This window comes from Lithobates pipiens, unplaced genomic scaffold (assembly GCF_037356315.1).
Source record: "Lithobates pipiens isolate NorthernLeopardFrog02 unplaced genomic scaffold, aLitPip1_a1.2 Scaffold_27, whole genome shotgun sequence".
NCBI classification, from domain to species: domain Eukaryota; kingdom Metazoa; phylum Chordata; class Amphibia; order Anura; family Ranidae; genus Lithobates; species Lithobates pipiens.
Window position 1 is genome coordinate 2,103,771 of NW_027507788.1, and position 17,207 is coordinate 2,120,977.

The 17,207-nt window shown below is 49.2% G+C and overlaps 1 protein-coding gene across 13 annotated transcripts in view; it reads left to right on the forward strand.

Annotated features, from left to right (window-relative positions):
- LOC143933041 (eukaryotic translation initiation factor 4 gamma 3-like) overlaps nt 1-15,573 on the forward strand; it is an 82,015-nt gene extending 66,442 nt beyond the window's left edge. For all 13 annotated transcript variants that reach the window (XM_077455978.1, XM_077455982.1, XM_077455987.1 and 10 more), the window contains 6 exons: nt 1,393-2,166; nt 10,447-10,535; nt 11,087-11,309; nt 12,246-12,430; nt 14,188-14,306; nt 15,397-15,573. In XM_077455978.1, coding sequence (XP_077312104.1) covers nt 1,393-2,166; nt 10,447-10,535; nt 11,087-11,309; nt 12,246-12,430; nt 14,188-14,306; nt 15,397-15,403 — 1,397 coding nt within the window. In that variant the 3' untranslated portion in view covers nt 15,404-15,573. The remainder of the gene's footprint in view (nt 1-1,392; nt 2,167-10,446; nt 10,536-11,086; nt 11,310-12,245; nt 12,431-14,187; nt 14,307-15,396) is intronic.
- Nucleotides 15,574-17,207: the final 1,634 nt, after the last annotated feature.

Consider the following 17,207-nt stretch of genomic DNA (forward strand, 5'->3'; position numbering starts at 1 on the left):
TCCATTATGGAGGTGGCCCTTCTGAATCAGATACATGTCACAAGCACACAACTAGAGTGCCCTGAGGGGAGGATGAACCGACAAAGGGGCACGAGGAGCAAGTCAGTTTGACGCCTTCAATACCGGGCACTCCCTGCCCCGGCCAATTCACAGCTCTCAGCTCTGAAACACTTTGACAATTGCACGGTCATACAACACTGTACCCATATAACGTTTTTTTTTTTTAGCATTTTTTCCACACAGGGCTTTGTTTTGGTGGTATTCAATCACCACTGGGGTTTTTTATATTGCTAAACAACCGGAAAAAAAAAACTGAAAATGTTGAGAGAAAAAAGTTTTTCTTAGTTATAAAATTTTGTAAATAAGTAATTTTTTTTCTCCTTCACCGATGGGCGCTGATGGGCTGCACCGATGGGCGCTGATGGGCTGCACCGATGGGCGCTGATGGGCTGCACCGATGATTGGTGTTGATTGGGAGTAATGATGGGGCTGCACTGATAGGCTGCACCGATGGGAACTAATAGGCTGCACTGATGGGGCTGCACTGACTGGCAGCACCAATGGGCACTGATGGGGCTGCACTGACTGGCAGCACCAATGGGCACTGATGGGGCTGCACTGACTGGCAGCACCAATGGGCACTGATGGGGCTGCACTGACTGGCAGCACTGATGTGGCTGCACTGATGGACGGCAGCATTTGGGCACTGATGGACGGCAACATTTTAGCACTGATAGGCTTCACTGATGGGCATTGATAGGCTTCACTGATGGACAGCACTGATGGGCTTCACTGATGAGGCTGTACTGATGGGCAGCAGTTATGGGCACTGACTGCTAACACTGGTGGGCACTGTTGGGGCTGTACTGATTATTAGGATCAATGCCCTGATTATCAGTGTAGATGTCCCCTGTATGGATTGCCACTTATCGACTCGCTCACTGTCAGCTTGGGGAGAGGATTGCCGATAATTGTATTGCAAATCCTGTTTACACTGTGATCAGCTGAGACTGTACACAGCTGGTCACATAGTAAAGAGCTGCTGTGATAGGCTCTTTACCCCGATCACAGATTACTACCGCTGCCCGCCACAAGGGGTTGCGTGGCAAGCGTGATCACAACGTCGTCCTGGCAATGTGGGAACGCTCTGTCATTTGGCTATTGAGTGGTCTGGAAAGGGTTAAACAAGAAGAGCAAGAACTCCCCTCAGGCATTCCTTTGCCCTGAGATTTCTCACATTTCCTGTCTTGGTGACACGCCGTGTCCCCAAGGTGGACTCCATCCAAATCACAGAGATTTAAAGCCTCCCCCACAACGTCCAAAACATCTCTATGTCTATGCTAAGCATTCTTTCTAAAGCAGTCCTCTTCTTCTCTTTTTTTTTCTTCCCAGAGGAGAAGCCGAAGTTGGACCCCGTGTTGAAATCATCTCCTTGCGCCCCGATACGCGCAGAGCCTGTGCCCGCCACAAAGTGCTCTACACCGGAGCAGATCGCAGAGCCCGCAGCGCCAGAGCCCGTATCCGAGCACCGCCTGACGCCTGGAATAGTGCCCGGGGTGGCAGCGGCGGCCACGGCTCCTGTGGTTGTAGCCACAGAGTCTTTCCCCTGTCACCTGGGAGACATGAGCGAGGGTGAGAGCACCGCAGAGGAGTGCACGTCTCCTGACGAGGCCATCGCGGAGGACGCCGAAGAGGAGCTATGCAAGGAACCGCCGGGGCCTACCGTAGCCGCTGAGACCCCGGTGACCCCTCAGGAAATGAATGGCATTAGCTATGAACACTCGTCCATGGACAGTGCTGTGGGTGAGAAAGCAATGTTGGGGGAAGAGACTGCGCCGGATGTGCCGGAGCTGGCACCGGCGCCCCCTGTGGATACGAGTGTAGAATGCACTTCTCCTCCAAATGTGCCTCAAACGTTGCCCGTACAGCCGGAATCGCCCCCTCCTCCTCTCATCGCTGCTGCTCAATGTACCACTAAGACCTCCCCTCCTGCCGCTCTTATTCCGGCCGTGGTGTCGGACCACAGGGACGAGCAGGACGATGTCGGAACGCCCAGTTTGGACGGGGACGTGGACTCTGTGAACGTAGGGCCGGCAGAGACTTATACAGAACTCGAGCCAAGCGTGACCCTTCTAAGCTTCACCTCAAGAAAGAGTCCCGTGGAAGGTACGTGAGCTGCACACCTGGAAGTATTGGTAGCAGGGGGAGGCGGCCAGATGGGGGGGAGGGGCTCTCAGCAGGGCAGTTAATAATATGGCAGCTTATGGGAGGAGGTGTTACCCAACCCGGGGACGATCCTTTTATTTTTAATTGGGGGGGGGGGGGGGGGGTGACATATATCTAAAAGAAAATGTTTTGTTGTCGCTTTCTTTAAAAAAAAAAAAAACTTTATTAGAATGGAACAGTACAGGACACAGCTGGGAATTCGTAGACTCCGGGTTACAGGCTGCTAACCGGCAGGTGACCGGTCACCCGCAAAGCTTTTGGACGCTCCATCCTTGGCCTGTTGACCTTCCCCCACTAGTGTCCTGCTGGTGACGGACCTCTTCTCCCTTTATGGAGAATTTTCTATGCTTAACTGGTTCTAAATTATTTTAAATTCTCTAAATCCTAATTTAAATTGTAATTAAATTTCTACATTTAAGGGAAAGCTTGTTTGGCTGTAGTTGTCCTGTGGATCAGAGGGAGTGCACTCCCGTCTGCACTCCTGTGACCCGTTTTCAGCAGACAGCGGGCTGACGTTACAGAGCCCATCCAGGCTGGGGACAATATGACCGTCACCCGGCTCAGCCTCTCAGTGAGCTGCTGAGAGCCTGAGGCAGCCGTTCCTGCCCCGCCCCCACACAGCCCGGTACTCCAATGAACGAAGGGGGAGGGTGTAGAGGAGCGAGCCGAAGACTGACAGTCAGCAGCTCTCTGCTCATGGAGCTGTGAGATCCCAACGATCAGTGGTGTTTGCTCAGTTCTCAGCCTTGGAGCCAGCGAGGGGACCGATTTTTTTTTTTTTCACACAAATAGAGCTTTTGTTTGGTATTTAATTACTGCTGAATTTATTTATTTTTTTACAAAAAAAGAAAAAAACAAAAAAAATTTGAAAGTTTTTTGGCAAAAAAGTTTTTCTTTTGTTTCTGTCAGTAAATTTAGTAAATAAGTAATTTTTTCTGGTGAGCACTGATGGGCGGTAGAGCTGGGCGATTTTCTCCCAAAAAAAAAAAAAATATGAAAATCTGCGTTTAAGAAAAAAAAAAACTAGATTTCACGATTTGAATCTATTTTTTTTTTTTTTTTTTGATGGACACCGGGCCGGTTCGTAGGAGCTGCGGGCAGGAGTTTAGGCAAGGCCACGGCTTTGGCCTAGTCCGCGGCATCCGGCCACTCCTGCCCGCAGCTCTTCAGGTGAAAAAAAAAAAATCGATTTGCTGAAAATTTGAATCTATTTGACCTCTCAACTCGATTCAAGATTCAAATCTATTTTTTTCTCCAGCCCTGGTGGGCACTGATGGGTGGCACTGGTGGGCACGCATAGGGGGCACAGATATGGGGCACTGATTAGTGTTACTGCTGGGGCTGTACGGTATTCGGTGCCCTGATTTCTTGTACAGGTCTCCCCCTGCGAGGAGATGCCGCTGATTGGCTCTCCTCTCCTCACGCTCTGTCAGTGTCTGCGGCGAGGAGAGCCGATAAACGGCACTTCCGTGTTTACAGGTGAATGGTTTGTGATTGGACACAGCCGATCACATGGGGTAAAGAGCTGTGTTATCGGCTCTTTAATAGGACAGGGTCACGTCGGGGTCATTTTTACTTTGCGGCCAGAGGGAAGTGGTTAAATTCTCATTTTAAATTCGAAATTTAAGTTCATAATTTCTACAATCAGAATCGGCTTTTTTCACGGTCTTATAATAGAAGCAGTGGAACCGTAGTAAAAACTTTGTACTGAACTGTAGCCAGACCCCCCCCCCACACACTATGGGGGCCTTTATTGTCCACAGACTCAGATAACTGGAGCTCAGATTATACAAACAGCTCCTGTTAATCTTTTAGAAGAGAGAGAGAGTCTGAAAGCAAACAGCTACTGTGCTTTGCAGGTCCAGTGTTGTGTAAAAAAAAAAAAAAAAAAAAAAAAAAAAAAAAAGTATATAGTGATATTAATAAAAAGAAATAATCATTTTAAATACTTCACTATCAAAAAGCTAAGTGGACTGTATAATGGGGGGGGGGGGGGGGGTGGTGATGATGGTGGTGATGGTGGGTGATGGTGATGATGGTGGTGGTGGTGATGGTGATGATGGTGTTGGTGATGATGGTGTTGGTGATGATGGTGTTGGTGATGATGGTGATGGTGGTGATGGTGATGGTGGTGATGGTGATGGTGGTGGTGATGATGGTGTTGGTGATGATGGTGTTGGTGATGATGGTGTTGGTGATGATGGTGTTGGTGATGATGGTGTTGGTGGTGATGGTGGTGATGGTGGTGATGGTGGTGATGGTGATGATGGTGGTGATGGTGATGGTGATGGTGATGGTGATGGTGGTGATGGTGATGGTGGTGGTGATGATGGTGTTGGTGATGATGGTGTTGGTGATGATGGTGTTGGTGGTGATGGTGGTGATGGTGGTGATGGTGGTGGTGGTGATGGTGGTGATGGTGGTGGTGGTGATGGTGGTGATGGTGGTGATGGTGGTGGTGGTGATGGTGGTGATGGTGGTGATGGTGGTGATGGTGATGATGGTGGTGATGGTGGTGATGGTGTTGGTGATGATGGTGTTGGTGATGGTGTTGGTGATGATGGTGGTGATGGTGTTGGTGATGGTGTTGGTGATGATGGTGTTGGTGATGATGGTGATGGTGATGATGGTGATGGTGGTGATGATGGTGATGGTGTTGGTGATGGTGATGATGGTGATGGTGATGATGATGGTGATGGTGGTGATGGTGATGATGGTGGTGATGGTGTTGGTGATGATGGTGATGGTGATGGTGATGATGGTGTTGATGATGGTGTTGGTGATGGTGGTGATGATGGTGATGGTGGTGATGATGGTGATGGTGATGGTGATGATGTGATGGTGATGGTTGTGATGATGGTGATGCTTGTTGAGTGATGATGGTGGTGATGATGGTGACTTGTGATGGTGATGATGGTGTGGTGATGGTGATGGTGGTGGTGGTGGTGATGGTGTGGTGATGATGGTGGTGATGATTATGATGGTGATGGTGTGTGATGGTTGGTGATGATGGTGTTGGTGATGATGGTGTTGGTGATGGTGTTGGTGATGATGGTGTGGATGATGGTGGATGGTGGTGATGGTGATGGTGGTGATGGTGGTGATGGTGATGGTGATGTGATGATGAGATGGTGATGGTAATGATGGTGATGGTGTTGGTGATTGGCTAAGAATGGACTAAGATCAGGTGGCCCATTCCACCGCACCTCTGTCCCAATTCCTTGTTTGGTGTAAACGGACATTTTCTTATCCAGAATGGAAGTTTGGGTCGTCCTATCAGATTGCGGCATGTATGTCTGGGTTAGCCGTTCCTCTCTGGCTGCGGAGATCGGTCACATCGGAGGAGGACGCCTGCGCTCGTGCATCTCGGAGATGTTGCTGCAATAATGTCGTGTCTGATTTTCTTCACTCTCCGCAGAGCGTTCCTCCTCCTCCTCCTCCTCCTCCTCCTCTGTGATGAGACGCAGGCTCCGTAACATGAAACAAAAGCCGTTTATCTCCAGACTGACTGACGCTCGTGTTCCTTTATAGATTGCAGCCAGCAAATCCTGCGCCGTGCTGATAAGTTATTAAACCGCGCACTCAATTTACCCTCCCGAACACCCGCATCGGCTGTGTCATTATCCGGAAAGTTCTGAGAGCGGCGAGATGGAGTCGGGGGGTCTTTCAAGTCATCTCTGTAAATTCCGGCACGGTAATCGGCGTATGAATTATCCCTCGGCGTCTGTCTGCGGCGGCATTTCAGAACTAGGACACGGCGCTGTACGGTGTCGGTGAGACTCTTTGCAGCCCCCCCCCCCCCCCAGTACAACGAACCGCGGTCAGCCCGTGGTCAGCGCTGGAAAAGTAGTCAAGTCATATAGATCTACACCGGAATAAATGTCCACTTAGGGACCCGGACTTTTCTGCCACCTTTTGTTTACAAGTAAGAATCAGTATTTTTTTTGCTAGAAAATTACTTAGAACCCCCCAAACATTCTATTACATATTTTTTTTTTTTTTAGCAGAGACTCTAGAGAATAAAATGGCGGTCGTTGAAATTTATGTCGCACTGTATTTGCGCAGCAGTTTTTCAAACGCAGTGTGTTAATGAATTTTAAGGCAAAAAAAAAAAGCTAAAAATTTGGGGTAAAATATAAAAGATGATGTTACGCCGAGTAAAACGTGTCATGCTTTGAAATTTGTGCACACTCGTGGAATGGTGACAAAACTGCAATGCTTCAAAATCTCCATAGGCGACACTTACGTTTTACAGGTTACCAGTTTAGAGTCACAGAGGAGGTCTAGTGCTATAATTATTGCTCTCGCTCTAACGATCGCGGCAATACCTCACATGTGTGGTGCGAACGCCATTTGCATATGCGGGCGTGGATTATGTATGTATTAACTTCGGTGCACGCGCAATGGGAGCATGTCAATTTATTGTTTTTTTTTTTTTGTTTTTTTTTTACTTTGTCCCTTTTTTTTAATCACTTTTTATTCCTATTAGAAGGAATGTAAACATCCCCATGTAATAGAAATAAAGGGTGACACCTCCTCTTCATGGAGACATCTGGGGTGTCTACCTCAAATCTCTCCTCTAGCTTTTTAAAATCAAAAGCTGAATAAAAAAAATAAAAAACGATTGTTTATGTCCGCCTTAGACTGGAAGTGATGTCGCTCCAGTCCTCCAAGATCATAGAGGGGATCAGAGACGATCTGGTCTCTTTTCTCCTCTATGGCCAGCTGTGTGAACCATCCTTTCCCCCCAGGCTCGCCGGTAAGAACGGGAAGCCAGAAAAACCCCGGCGAGTGGCAGGGAGAGGAACGGCCCCTCCCGCCGCTTCTAAAAGCGTTTGAGGAAGTCCGACGACATTCTAGCTCTTTCCTGAGGAGTACTGAGGCAGGGTGCTGGGGGCTGTTTTCAGGGATCTACAGACCGCACCTCACTGGCCCCTCCCACCAGCCACAACCTGCCTGCATTGCATAGAGAAGTGCAGGGAACCCAGTGAGCACAAAAAGGAAATGTAATTAAAACAGGTGTAGTTCTAACACACGTCCCGATACCATGGTTTGAAATGACTGCAGAGAGTGAAGGATATAACTGGATTTCTGGCAGGATTAAGGAGGTGTTTTTGCACTTCTTGGACAGATAGATCACTTCCAATTGGGATATTTATAGAATGTAAAGCGAGTAAATAAGAGAAGATGATTGTAGGGGTGTATATACGCTTTAAGGCTTCATCACTTCATTCTGGTAAATTAGGTAGATCACATGCATGTTTCGGGACGGCCATACAGCAGAGTTTGCAATGCCAATAGGGGTCTTCTCTCCATAGGGGTCTTTTTACCATTAGGTTTTTCTCGCCATAGGGGTCTTCTTGCCATAAAGTAGCTCACTATAGAGCAGGGGGTCTCAAACTAGTGGCCCTCCAGCTGTTGCGGAACTGCAAGTCCCATCATGCCTCAGCCTATGGGAGTCATGCGTGTAACTGTCAGCCTTGCAATGCCTCATAGGAATTGTAGTTCTGCAACAGATGAAGGGCCATCAGTTTGAGACCCCTGCTATAGAGGGTCTCCTCCCCATAGGGATCTTTTCTCCAGGGATCTTCTTGGCATTGGTTCTTCTCAATATAGGGAGTCTTCTTGCTATTGGGTCTTCTCTCCATTATTGCTCTTCTCAATATAGAGGGTCTTCCCGCCATTGGGTTCATCTCACTATAGAGCAGGGGTCTCAAACTGGTGGCCCTCCAGCTGTTGTGAAACTACAAGTCCCATGAGGCATTGCGAGGCTGACAAGCATGACTCTCTCAGGCAGAGGCATGATGGGACTTGTAGTTTCACAACAGCTGAAGGGCCGCCAGTTTGAGACCCCCTGCTATAGCGGGTCTTCTCGCGATTACATCCTTCTCACTATAGACTGTCTTCCAGCTATTAGGTTAATCTCACTATAGAGGGTCTTCTCGCCATTAGGCTCATCTCACTATAGAGGGTCTTCTCGCCATTAGGCTCATCTCACTATAGAGGGTCTTCTCGCCATTAGGCTCATCTCACTATAGAGGGTCTTCTCGCCATTAGGCTCATCTCACTATAGAGGGTCTTCTCGCCATTAGGCTCATCTCACTATAGAGGGTCTTCTCGCCATTAGGCTCATCTCACTATAGAGGGTCTTCTCGCCATTAGGCTCATCTCACTATAGAGGGTCTTCTCGCCATTAGGCTCATCTCACTATAGAGGGTCTTCTCGCCATTAGGCTCATCTCACTATAGAGGGTCTTCTCGCGATTAGGTTCTTCTCACTATAGAGGGTCTTCTCTCCATTAGGTTTGTTTCACTAGAGAGGATCTTCTCCTCATGAAGGTCGTCTTAGCATTAGGTTCTTCTCACTATAGAGGGTCTTCCCTCAGGTTCTTCCTGACTAATAGAGCCTTCATCCCATAAGGGTCATCTTGGCATTAGTTTTTTCTAACTATAGAGGGTCTTCTCTCAGGTTCTTCCCATAAGGGTCTTCTTAGTGTTAGGTTCTTCTCACTATAGAGGATCTTATTTCCATAGGGGTCTTTTCTCTATTAGGCTCTTCTCAATATAGAGTCTTCTCTCCATAAAAGACTTCTTGCTATTAGGGTCTTCTCTCCATTATGCTCTTAATGTAGAGGGTGTTTTCTCTCCATTATGCTCTTTAATATAGAGGATCTTCTTGCCATTAGGTTCTTCTTACTATAGAGGGTCTTCTCTCTTCTCACTATAGTTAGTCATCTCGCCATTAGGTTCTTTTCAATATAGAGGGTCTTCTCGCTATTAGGTTCTTCTCACTACAAAGCGTCTTCTTACCATAAGGGTCTTCTTAGCATTTAGGCTCTTCTAACTATAGAGGGTCGTCTCTCCAAAAGGTTGGTGTTCCCTCCATAAGGGTCTTCTTGCCTTTTTAAGCTCTTCTCACTAAAGAGGTCTTCTTCTCATAAAGGTCTTCTTGGCATTGGGTTCTTCTCACTATGAATCTGCTCTTAGTTAGGTTCTTCTCCCCATAAGGGTCTTCTTAGTGTTAGGTTCTTCTCACTATAAAGAATCTTTTCTCAGTTAAGTTCTTCTGACTTTAGAGAGTCTCTTTCCCATAAGGGTCTTCTTATCAATAGGTTCTCCTAACTATTGAGGGTCTTCCCCATAAAGGTGTTTTTTGCCTTTTAAAGCTCTTCTCACTATAGAGGGTATGCTTCCCATAAAGGTCTTTTTGGCATTAGATTCTTCTCACTATAGAGGGTCTCCTTTTTGTTTGGGGTATTCCTCCCCATAAGAGTTTTCTCTTTGTTAGGGTCTTCTCCCTATTGAGGGTCTTCTCCCCATAAGGGTTTTCTCTTCGTTAGGTTCTTCTCCATATAGAGGGTCTTCTCCCCATAAGGGTTTTCTCTTCGTTAGGTTCCTCTCCATATAGAGGGTCTTCTCCCCATAAGGGTTTTCTCTTCGTTAGGGTCTTCTCCCTATAGATGGTCTTCTCCCCATAAGGGTTTTCTCTTCGTTAGATTCTTCTCACTATAGAGGGTCTCCTTTTCGTTTGGGGTATTCCTCCCCATAAAGGTTTTCTCTTCGTTAGGGTCTTCTCCCCATAAGGGTTTTCTCTTCGTTAGGGTCTTCTCCCTATAGATGGTCTTCTCCCCATAAGGGTTTTCTCTTCGTTAGGTTCCTCTCCATATAGAGGGTCTTCTCCCCATAAGGGTTTTCTCTTCGTTAGGGTCTTCTCCCTATAGAGGGTCTTCTCCCCATAAGGATTTTCTCTTCGTTAGGGTCTTCTCCCTATAGAGGGTCGTCTCTTTGTTTGGGGTCTTCTCCCCATAAAGGTTTTCTCTTCGTTAGATTCTTCTCACTATAGAGGGTCTCCTTTTCATTTGGGGTATTCCTCCCCATAAGGGTTTTCTCTTGGTTAGGGTCTTCTCCCTAATAGAGGGTCTTCTTGCCATTGGCCTCTTCCCACCATAAAGGGTCTTCTCTTCATAGGGGTGTTCTTCGGACACACCCCACTGTAATGATGGGGGGTATTTCTTCTCCGGTCCCCGGACGGACGGATGGACTGTGTGTATAAATAAAGGTGATGCCTGTCTGCTGGTATTACAGATTAAATTAGCGTTGGTCGGATCACATGTTCCTCAGTCTCGGGAAGAGCCGAATTCAGCGTCGGACACACACGTGGGGGGGGGGGGGGGTGTTAATAGCCAGAAAACTCACATCACCGTCTCCTCTCTCCTTACAGCGCAGACCGCGGCAGCTGCACCAAAGATGTGGCAGAAACCAAAAGACGAGAACCCGCTCGGCGACGAGGTCCTGCCGCCCGATGTTGAGGTGAGTCCGGTCGCCTTGGTTGTCTTTCTGTTCCGGCCGTCTGTCCGCTCTTCCACTAAGCAGAACGTTTCACCAAACCCCCCTCCGGTCCTGGATGATGCAGCTGTTGGATCATCTTTTCCTACGACTGTTCCAGGAACAGCGGCGATCTTCTGGTTCCTGCCCAAAAAAAATAATAATCCATCCGTCTGATTCCTCTGTGCGTTTTATTTAGACTGCAGATCAGATTGCTGGTGTGGTAGAAAGTCACAATACCTGGGTGCAGAGCGGCCTGGTGAAGCCCAGCTTCAGGCGAATATTAACCCCTTCCCATCCCCCTCAGAACCAAGATATACTCGGGCTGTTCTCCCGGTCCCCGTACCGGATCTGCTTCCAGGTGCCGGGCCCCGCCAATCCAGCACTGCAGATGTGACCACCCCGGGCCTCAGTGAGGGACTCAAATTGACATTTGTATATAGCCGAGGTCTGCAGCGAGGACTCCGTCCATTGGTAGAATTACATGGTGCATTGGTGGCCTTGTCACTTCCCCTCCCCCTTTTTCTCTATGCCAGCTGCAGGAACAGGGTGATGCGGAGGAGGAGAAGGCTGCGGAGATGGAGCAGGAGGAGGAAGACGACGTTGTCAGCGCAGAGGTCGATCACCCGTACCTTAACTCTAAACTGCCAGAGGAGAACGGTGAGGCCGAACCCTTCCGTAACGGGGCAGACACCATCTCGGAGGGCGATGGGGGAGAGGTCCCGCTGGGCCCGGAGGAGGGATACCCCTTCAAGTCAGGTGACCGAGTCCACATTGCTGGTATAGAGAGGGAGGTGTGTTATAGATCTAGAGGAGACGTCCCCAAGCTTTTTAGACACATTCTAGATTTTACAAATATTCACAGGCCAAAAAAAAAACAGTTACTTATAAATTAATAAAATTTAAATAATCCCATCAGAGACTCCTCGCACATGTGTGTCCCCCATCAGAGACTCCTCGCACGTGTGTGTCCCCCATCAGAGACTCCTCGCACGTGTGTGTCCCCCATCAGAGACTCCTCGCACATGTGTGTCCCCCATCAGAGACTCCTCGCACGTGTGTGTCCCCCATCGGAGACTCCTCGCACGTGTGTGTCCCCCATCAGAGACTCCTCGCACGTGTGTGTCCCCCATCGGAGACTCCTCGCACGTGTGTGTCCCCCATCAGAGACTCCTCGCACGTGTGTGTCCCCCATCAGAGACTCCTCGCACGTGTGTGTCCCCCATCGGAGACTCCTCGCCCGTGTGTGTCCCCCATCGGAGACTCCTCGCCCATGTGTGTCCCCCATCGGAGACTCCTCGCCCATGTGTGTCCCCCATCGGAGACTCCTCGCCCATGTGTGTCCCCCATCGGAGACTCCTCGCCCATGTGTGTCCCCCATCGGAGACTCCTCGCCCATGTGTGTCCCCCCCCACCCGAGCCTTCCCTCACAGGACCGCCGGCTATGTATTCTGCTGTTGAGTTCCTCAGTAAAATAGAAAGATGTACAGTGAGGGGGGAGAAGATCTGGGATGAAATGCATTGAAAATAAAGGAAAATATCTATAGACATGCGTTGGGGGATTGTAGGTCCGGTGACTGCCCGCAGGTCGTTGGACGCACACATATACAGTATATAATGCATGCTGCGTGTGATGCCTTCTGTCACCTTTGTGAATTGCTTGTCATGTAAAGTTTGCTCTCCTGTCTCCTCCAGGTGTCCTCCTGGCAGAGCAGCCCACCGACGTGTCCCCGGATGCCCCGGCAGCGCCGGCTTCTTACGTACCGCAGGATGGAAAGCGTCAGTATGACCGGGACTTCCTCCTGGGCTTCCAGTTTATGCCGGCCTGTGTGCAGAAACCAGAAGGCTTGCCGCCCATCAGCGACGTGGTCCTGGACAAAGTGAGGAGAGAGGGAGGTGTCTAGGTGCAGTCTGTGGTGCCATTGTGGGTGATTCCCGGGTGTCTGCTCCCCTCCATGCTACACGGATCATGTGTTCTGTCCTGGTGCTGGCTGTGCTGTCTCCCCTTCCAGTCCTTAAAGCCAAACTCCGGGCAGCTCAAAAATGATCCTGTGCCTGCGCTGCAAGGGTTAATAGAATGTTTTGTGTACAGCCGAGGAAAAAACGGTTTTACTTTAACCACTTCACCTCCGGAAGGTTCTACCCCTCCCCCCTTCATGACCCGGGCATTATTCAGCACTGCGCTGGTAATTGCGCGGTCATGTAACACTTCACCAAAATTCAATTGATGTATTTTTTTTTTTTTTTTTTTTTACACCAATAGGGTTTTTTATTTTTTGCAATATAAAAAGACCAAAATTTTGAAGAAAAAAAAATAAAAACTTCAATATTTTTGACTTTCTGCTATAAAACATCCAATACAAACATTTTAAAAATCTTATTTCTTCATAAAATTTAGGCCAATATATATTTTGCTACATGGGTTTTGCTAAAAAAAAAAAATCCCAATAAGAATATATTGATTGGTTTGCATGAAAGTTATTGCATCTTCCAACTATGGGATATATACTGGAATTTATTTTTATTTTTAGGTTACTAATGGCGGCAATCAGCGACTTATAATGGGACTGCCATAGTGCAGCAGGCAATCTGACACGAACTAATACAGTGATCAGTGCTAATACTATACACTGTCACTGTACTAACGACACTGGCTGGGAAGGGGTTTAGTGTGTGTGTTGGATTTTATTAATGGATCTCTAAGTTTCTTCACTGTGTTTCTTCTCCCTGCAAAGCAGAGATATCGCTCCCTCTGTACAGAGCTCTGAGTTGAATGTCAGCACAGAGCTCTGAGCTGTGATTGGGCACAGCCAATAAACCTGGAAGTGGGCAGTGATGTGCGGGTACGTTGCTATTCCTGTGCAGGTTGCCCATGCACAGTACATTGTGGGCAGAGGGGGTCCACAAATGCTTAACCTTACCGTTACTCCCCCCTGCAATGTGGCAGTGGACCGTCCCTTAACCCCCCCCCCCCTTTCTCAAGCTGTGGACTGTTCCCCCCCCCCTTCTGTGGCAGTGGACTGTCCCTCCCCCCACCTTTTCTCTGGCAGTGGACTGTCCCTCACCCCTCCTTTCTCTGGCAGTGGACTGTTCCTTCCTCCCCCCCCACCCGCGATGACTTTGGGATCCTAGACCGGTATAATGTGGGGGTGCAGACGCTGTGGGGGAGGAGTGGAGGATGGGGTAAGTAGATCTCCTCCTCTTATTCATCCCTTAGACATAAAGAAACAATGTAACCCATGCAGTGTGGGCACACTCGTTCTTTAGCTGCTCGGTGGGCTACAAGGGGCCGGCTTATAAAGGTGGGCGTTGCTTTACGGTTCAGCGCCAGAAACGCTAAAAACAAAAACAATTCCTGGGGATGGCGTTGTGTCCTACCCCTTGGGACCCCAATTTAAATGAGACATTCCAGGGGGAGGAGACGTCGCCTCCTATAGGCCGGCAGATTTTAGATCTGATTTCTCCGGAGTATTTTCTAGTAATAAAGGTGATCAGAGAACGCGGCCCGATCGGTTCTATCAATTCTGAATCCACCGGAGACCCCCTGACCCTTTATAAAGAGGCCCCTTTATACCCCTTCTGATGTCACATCCATCGTCTCCCTTCACATTTCAACATCTTCCCATCCCCCCTACAGATTAATCAGCCGAAGCTTCCCATGAGGACTCTGGACACGCGCATGCTGCAGAAGGGGCCGGACTTCACCCCAGCGTACGCAGATTTTGGACGGTTATCCCCAGGGGTCGTGGGGTACCTGTGAGTATATATTTTTTTATTAGTAAAATGAATTAAAAATTAGCAAAGCATATCCCTTCTATAGTCAGTATTTGCCTTAATCTAAAGCACTGAATGGGATTTCTGTCTTCACGAGTCACTTCTGACAGGTCATGCCGACTCCAAGGGATCCCAGGGGACTCCAGCACAAAGCCTGTGATTGACAGCCTCGGCTGTGCACGTTTTCCCTTGGGGGGGGGGGGGGCCGGGAGGTCCATTCCCTCCACACAGGTCTCAAATTACACTCAGCTCTGTGCTGTATGTGACATGAAATCCCTGCCCCCTGCCTTCTGGAGCTCAGAAAGGCATTGTATGTTCTGGACTTTGAACGTCTGTAGAGGAGATGGGGCTGCAGATTAAACAGGTACAACTTACATAAGAGGATCTGATTCATCTCTGAGGCTGGTCGCTTCTTTCTTTGAACTGGTGCTGAGCAAAACTGGGTTGCTTCCAGGAGACCCAGATTGTATCTTCTCTTTTTATGGTGAAGATTCTAACATCTGATTGGCTGTCCTGGGCAATACCAGCAGTATATCTTCCATTCTTAAAGCAGACTCGTAGCGCACTCTCGCAGCCGCAGACAGGCAGGTGTGAATGATCAAGGCTGCTGCTAGAAATCACGGGGTCCCGTACAGCCTACCTGACAGCACCCCCAACCTCTCTGGGACTGTCGGTGCCGGTGTGTATGATGTATGGGACTCGGGAAGCGCAGATTGGATTGGCAGAGTGTGTGGGTGATGTCATGCTGACATCATCAGTCAAGCCAATGCCATTTCCCTGGTCTGCCATTTTCGGGGGGTCCTGTAGACTGCTCACAAGATTGACTGTATTACTGTCTGCAGCAGTAGGACACCCCCAGACAGCCCCTGACCTGATAGGGCCGGGGAGTCCGTACAGGAGTACTATCTATACCCCATACTGGGGCCCCTCCCCCCCCCCCCCCCCCCCCATGGTGGACTCTTCTTGGTGTCGTAAGGCTGGCGCTACGGCCATGCTTGCTTCCATAAAGTGACGAGTTGTTGGTGGAGCATAAACTGGAAACGTCTGACCTTGTTGCCCTTCCATCTCCCAGTTGCTGAATGTTGGCGGTCCCAGGCGGTCCCAGCCGGGGGGCCAGAGGAGGGAGCCAAGGAAAATCATCATGAACATCTCAGTGACAGACGACGTCCATCTGAAGAAGTCGGAGAATGCCTGGAAGCCCACCGTGAAGAGAGACAGCCAGCCCGAGGACCCCGAGGCTGTGCGCACCCAGGTGAGGAGGGAAACCATCGTCTCATGGTACTGCTTTTGTGGGGCTCTGTGCTCTAAATCTCCAAGACACATGGTGGGGGACGCTCGGCCTGGGGGGAGGGGGGACTGGGCTGCCTGGAACAGTGATTGCCGCCATCCAGTTTTGCTTGCATGGCTTGTCCTGGTGAGCCCATCAGGAACAGTGTGGTCTCAGTATACACACACTGTCACTATCAGGGAGAAGACCGCTCCCTCTGTACAGAGCTTTGTGTTGATTGTCAACATAGAGCTCTGGGCTGTGATTAGACACATCTGATCAGCAGGTCCCTGGCCGTGAATCATTGGCTGGAAGTTGCTGACAGGCTCCTGCTGCGGCGGGCAATCTGACACTGACTGACACTTTGTGGGCATCGACTAACCGACACACCTCACCAGTGACACCAATAAAGTGATCAGTGATAATACTATACACTGTCACTGTACTAATGGCTGGGAAGAGGTTACCATCTAGGGCACAGGTGTCAAACTGGCCGCCCCCCCAGCTATTGCAGAACTACAAGTCCCATGAGGCATAGCCAGGCTGACGGTTACAAGCACGACTCCCACAGACAGAGGCATGATGGGACTTGTAGTTCTACAACAGCTGGAGGGCCACCAGATTGACACCCCTGATCTAGGGCAATCAAGGGGTTAATTGTGTGCCAGGCAAGTGTTAACATGTTTACTGTGTGCTGCTTTCTACTACAGATCGATTTCATTTCTTTCCCTTGCTTTGCAGGGAAAATGGGGGAAAAAAAACAAACAAACATTTGCTCTCTGTATAAAGCTCCGGGCTGTGATTGGACACAACTGATCAGCAGATCCCAGCCGCGAATCATTGGGTGCGATCTATTGACAAACGTCTGCTGTGTCAAATCAGAGAGGAGTGGGCGGGCGCCGGCGGGCGCTCCTCATACCCAGAACCAGGCAGTGATGTACCTCGTGGTGCCCGATGAAATGAAAAATAGATAAAACGACTCTAGCAGCCTGGACCAAGCAATATACTTCCTAACAAACCCTGCCGAATGTATCCATGTTAAGGGAAAACATAAAATCTAAAAGTGCGTCAGTGAAAAGTGTAACGATGCTCCAAAACTTTTGAATCGGTGAAGCAGCGCTCAGCCTTTGGTGTCCCCACTCACCAAAATTATTGGAGTGGTGAACCCAAAGGGGGAGCGCCGCTTCACCGATTCAAACGTTTTGGAGCATCGTTACACTTTTAGATTTTATGTTTTTGTTTTCTCTTAACATGGATACATTCGGCAGTGTATGTTAGGATGTATATTGCTTGGTCTAGGCTGCTAGCGCTGTTTTATATATTTTTTATTGCTTTAAAGCGGAGGTCCACCCTGAAGTGGAGCTTCCGCTCATTGGAATCCCCCCCCCCCCTCCGGCGCCACAATTGGCACCTTTCAGGGGGGAGGGGGGTGCAGGTACCTGTACAGTACAGGTATCTGCACCCACTTCTGGCGTAGATTCTGCAGAAGCCACGCCCCTTTCCGCAGAATCTACGCCCCTTTCCGAAAGTCCCCCGCTGCCTGCTGGGAAACACACGGATCCCAGAGGCAGCAGGGAGCGTCCTTATTGCGCAGCGCGACTCACGCATGCGCAGTA